Here is a 5,069-nt window from a genome sequence, read left to right as displayed (position 1 = left end):
TGGTTGGTGGCTCGTCCCTAAAATGGCCCCACATCGTGCGCTGCACCTACCAAGCAGAGACAATAAATGCTTTTACTGTAATTTACACTGAGGACAACATGTTCTTCTTACCCCTCTCCCTCAACAAGCATCAAGAAGCTCATCATTTTCAGACTCTGAGTCATTTCCACCATGTTGCGACTAAGTCATCTGGCACACCAAACACCTCACGCTGCGTCCCTCCCATCGCCAGCAAAGCCCTTCAGCTCTCTCGCTGCGACGAGGCAGGATTTCCCCAGGCCTTCCGCCTTCCACCGCTACGTGCACAACTTCTGCCAAGTCCTCCAGCACAGGAGGGGCCCACACAACCCATTTTATTTGGAGCCAGCTGGGATTGCCAGCGATGGGGCTCTGGGCCCTCCCCCTGCTAGCCAGGGCCTCGTCCATGCTGAAGGCCACGTGGCTACTACGCCTTCACAGCCCTTCAGACCTCCGCTGGCCCCCTCGCAGCCCGCCGGCCTGTGCTACCGTGTCGCTGACTTCTGCGCGTAGTGGGTACCTGGCAGGCAGGTGACCAGCACCTGCAGACAAGAGAATAAACATCAGGGGCCCGGCTACTCTGTTCCTTCTACCAGCGAAAACTGTACAGTAGTAGCATAACACACCCAAGAATCTTTAAGAGAAAACCCCAGTGTAACCACAGCGTAACATCTGCAGTGTGCTTACTTTCATCTTTACTGATTTTACGGTTAAGTCTTTTCTCCCCTTAGTACTGTTTTTGTAAACGTTTTCCCCCTTTGATCTGCTTGAGAGTAGTTGTAGAAAAGCTGTTTCATCTCACTGCTATTGTCAAGTGTCAGGTTCTGCTTTGCGTGATGTACGTGAATTATTCTCGCTTGTGTAGTGCCAGAGATCGGTTAGGTGAACAGAAGTAGGTCTCTGTTCCTGCCACTCTTCAGCCAGGTAAGAAAGTGCTGTTTAATGGAATTACACACATTTGGATTCCAAAGAAACACGGGTAAACGACGCTACCCAAAATGCAAGTTCATGTGAACAGCGATGTTTTAGTGGGTATTTAGGAGAGAAGAAAGGTGGAGCAAAAAGCAGGAGGCAGAGAAGGCAGCAAAGAAGCATCAGGCAGATACAATTCATCATCAGTGAACTACTAGTCAGCGCTCCCGAGAGCAATTCGAGAGCAATTCAATCCATTCATGACAAATTATCTCCAGATTACAGCCACAAGGTGGGAACAACCCTGCTGGGTCAGGGCAAAGGTCCATTTAATTCAATAGCCTGTCTCTGACAGTCAGCAACAGCAATGCCTACGGAAGAGTTACCAGAATGGAATAAGCACATAGGGGCATTTCCCTGATACGCCCTTTTTGCCTCAAGGGGTTTGCACCACAGCAATTTCCTGGAATATGGATTCTTTCGGCTTAGCAGTTCTTCGTGGACTTTTGTTCTATTAAATTTAATCGTTCCTTGAACCCATATAAAATTTGGCACCTGTGCGATCCTGTGCTGATGAGTTCCACAATTTAGCTCTGTTCTGTGGAAAAATACATAATTTTGTTTTATTTTGAATTTGCCATTTGAAAATTTCACATCATGCTCCCTTCTTCTGACTGTAAACACAAAGATCAAAATATTCATGCCCTCCATGTCATTTGCGATTTTACAGACTACTGTTGAATCCTCTGTCAGCCATCTCCTTTTTCTAGATGAAAAGTCCTAATCTTTTTAGTCTTAATATAAAACCAGTTCCATACCCTTGATCATCCTTGATTTAGGATGGGGACATGAATGACACAAAACTCTCAAAATGCATGCTGCCATATCTACCTTTAATTTGCTTTTTTCCCCTCTGTTTCTTTTCCTAATAATGCCCAGTGTTCTGTTTCCCAGTTTGACTGTTCTTGAGCACTAAACAGAACTGATATTTTTACAACCCATCTAATTCCAAGATTTCTCTCCTGAAAGGTCATTCATAACCCATCACTGTTTATACCAATTTAGCATTTTTTTTTTGCCATGTGCATAATTTTAAACTTGCAGACATTATTATATGTTATTCTGACAACTGTGTACTCAATTTCACAAGGTCCTTCTGCAAGTTGCAGCTAGCTCTCGTGTGGCTGAATTGTTTAACACCATTACCCCGGAGATTTTAGTCTCATCAACCAACTTCACCCTTATCTCTTATTTGTCTCCATTTCCCCCAACATTTTCTCAATTGCACAGACACTCTCTCTCTTCTGTTTCTTGTCTTTTAACCAATTGATGAGAGCAACCATAAAAGCACCTTTCTTATGGGAGCTTATTTTCTATGAGCCTTTGGTGAAGGACCTTGTCAAGTCCTTTGAAAATCCAAGTAGGTTGTATCAACTGGACCTCAATGGTCTGCATGTTCATTGCATCCTTCAAAGAAGTTTCTAAATAGCCGGGTCAGGATTTCCTTTCAGAAAAGTCATGCTGAGTCTCCCCCTCAACGTGAAATGGATAACATGGATCTTTCTGCATTCTTTATTACAGGTTCTACAGTTTCTCCACACTCACTTCAGTATCCTGAATCTCTCTAGAACGAAAGCTGTTTGAAAGCAATTTTACCATTTCCAGACCAGAACAGTATTGTGCTGTGAGCCCTTTTTCTGCATCATGCTCCACCATACAGATGCATTTCAAGTTATCCTCAAACTACTGCCAACCATTGAGGTACAGAGCAGAATCCGTGGCCTGGGCATAACTAAGAAGTAGGGAAGGAAAGGGAAAGGAGAAATGTTATCTGAACTACAAAGCATTTGTGCAAAGCCAAAACACCAAGTTAGCTGATACATATTAAAAAGAGACCTTTTTACTGATAGTCAAGCTGGCCCTGAACTTGCAAATAAAATTCAGAAAAAGGAGACCGAAACTCAGGGAAGCTACAGCACTTACCTCAAAACTTGCATTTTGCCGCAACACCCCAAAACCAGAAATTGCCATTAGTAAATGTGCCATACAGACCCATTTTTGCAGTGTTGGCTTGCACTGCCTCAGTTTAGTTACGCTTCCTTATGTAACACTGCATAAGTTAGAATGCAAGGGACATAATTGACTTTACCTCTACTGATTCAATCACTTGCACTGATCCATCAACAATAACATAAATTTTCTACATGCTGAGTATTTCATTCCCATAAAACAGGCCATTGTTCATTTCTGCGCTAGATTTTCCACTAATGCAAAGCATTCTGTGAACGCTTGACAGCACTGTTAAACTTTAGAAGTTTTAATGAGTAAGTTTTTCACGGGTATGAGAGAATTAGGTAATTTATATGCTTTGAGTCCAAAGTGTTTCCACAAGTTCTAGAGATTCACAAGATGAACAGGAGCTGTGATACCTGGGGCCCCAGGGGCAGATTATGTTTGTAGAGCAGCCACAAAAACCTGGGATTAGTATGTTCCATTACCTTTGCTGGTCTGCACAGAAGCCGTGCAGAAGAGCACAGCATTCATGCTTGCTGTGGGCTCCTGAGTGTAATTTTTGCAGAAAACTTTTCAGATTTTTCAATTGTGCACATTATCCAAACCAGAACTGAATAAACTCACGTTTTAGCCACAGAAATATGAGGAACTACCATTAGTAGTTTTGGCAAAATGAATTATTGGCAAAATAAAAAGGCTCTATGATACAAAGCCAAACAGGGAATTTTGAAGGAGGCAGCTTGCGTAAATCCATAATTCTACAAGGAATGAAGGGCAGAAGCCCATAGCTTGATACACTTTCAAAAGTTTCCTCTTATAACTCCAATCTGCAGAAAGAGGGTAGGGTAAAGGCAGGTAGAAACCAGGTTTTCCATTTAAGAGAAAGCTGGGGTTTGGAGATTTATTTTTTTTTTTTCCTTCTGAAATGGAATGAAAACTTCATGTAGGAAAATGTGGGGAAAGCAATTTTGATTCAATCGAAAGGTATCATTTTGACAAACTTTGTGTTTCAATTTGATTTTGATCTTTTCAAATGTTCCCAGCTTTTTGTAATATACACCCTTTTGAAATGTGTTCCAACTTTGTACTAAAACTCAATCATGCTTAGTTTCTGCAACTGCACAAAAGTACATCGGCACAAATATTTAAAATAAGGAAACATCAACTTTCATCTAAAATATTCTTCAGTGAAAACCTGTGACTGATTTCAGTCCCAAAACTAAAACTCTTCAGAACAATTTAGAAGGTAATGGCAGGACATGATCTCCATATAGTTGCCTTGCAGAACTGGGAATACAGTTGTGGAAAGTTTTTAAAGTGAGGGAAAGAAAAACCTTTGGATGAGAATCAGGTTGGCGTCGTAGAAATTCCCTAATAGGAAAAAAACCCAGTATTATGTATATGTGTTATATGTGTTCATATATGCACAAAATATTAGCTTAAGATCATTTTTTACATTATTTTTATTTCAGAGAAGGACAGGTCATTTAGAGTGTTGTCATTTTGGGCTACAACAGAATGACAGGAGAAGCTGAAAAAATAAGCCTTAAACATAGAAAGCGATGGTTGCAATTACTAGTCATTTTGGAAAAGGAGAAGAAACAGGATTCTTTGCAGAAACTGAAAGATAAAGGCACAGTGGCCTCTCTCATAGTCAAAGGCACATGTTACCTTGCAGAAGGGCTTGAGTGAGATGCAAGGTTTCAGTGAATGTTATTTTTTTTGTGGCAGCACCTTCTCCTGGTGCTTATTTCCTCATTTCCACCCTCATGCCATTTTTCCACCTCTTTGGATATGCCAGCTCCGCTGTGTACAGGCTCTGCTGTAAAATGGATTAGTAGAGTGATCTGGGTTTAAAAAACCCAAACAAAAAGCATGGGAGTAGGAAATAGTTGTTGTAGATGCTAAAGGGTGGGAAGCTGGCACCCTCACAAAGAAGTAGACTGCATAATAACGCTCTTGGAAAGAAACATTAAAAAACAAGAGAGAAGATAAAGGGGAAAGCAGCCTCAGAACACCTGACAACCAGGAACACTAAAAACATGGCTGAAAGGAAAAGGCCTGCATGTGTGAGGGTAATTGGAACCAAATAAACACGTCTCCTGCCCTTTCATTCCCACTCGCTC

At 41.6% G+C, this 5,069-nt stretch overlaps 1 protein-coding gene across 1 annotated transcript in view; it reads right to left on the bottom strand.

The window, feature by feature from the left end:
* The window catches only part of BCAT1 (branched chain amino acid transaminase 1), a 64,182-nt gene extending 64,009 nt beyond the window's left edge, over positions 1-173 (bottom strand). Inside the window, exon 1 of the mRNA XM_035888504.1 lies at positions 112-173. Within this exon, the coding sequence (XP_035744397.1) occupies positions 112-173 (62 nt within the window). The remainder of the gene's footprint in view (positions 1-111) is intronic.
* Between the last annotated feature and the right edge of the window lie 4,896 nt (positions 174-5,069).

The sequence above is a fragment of the Egretta garzetta genome, unplaced genomic scaffold, assembly GCF_000687185.1.
Source record: "Egretta garzetta isolate BGI_Z169 unplaced genomic scaffold, ASM68718v1 scaffold81, whole genome shotgun sequence".
NCBI lineage: Eukaryota > Metazoa > Chordata > Aves > Pelecaniformes > Ardeidae > Egretta > Egretta garzetta.
Note: the sequence above shows the minus strand (reverse complement) of the source record. Positions and strands in the feature narration are given on the sequence as shown.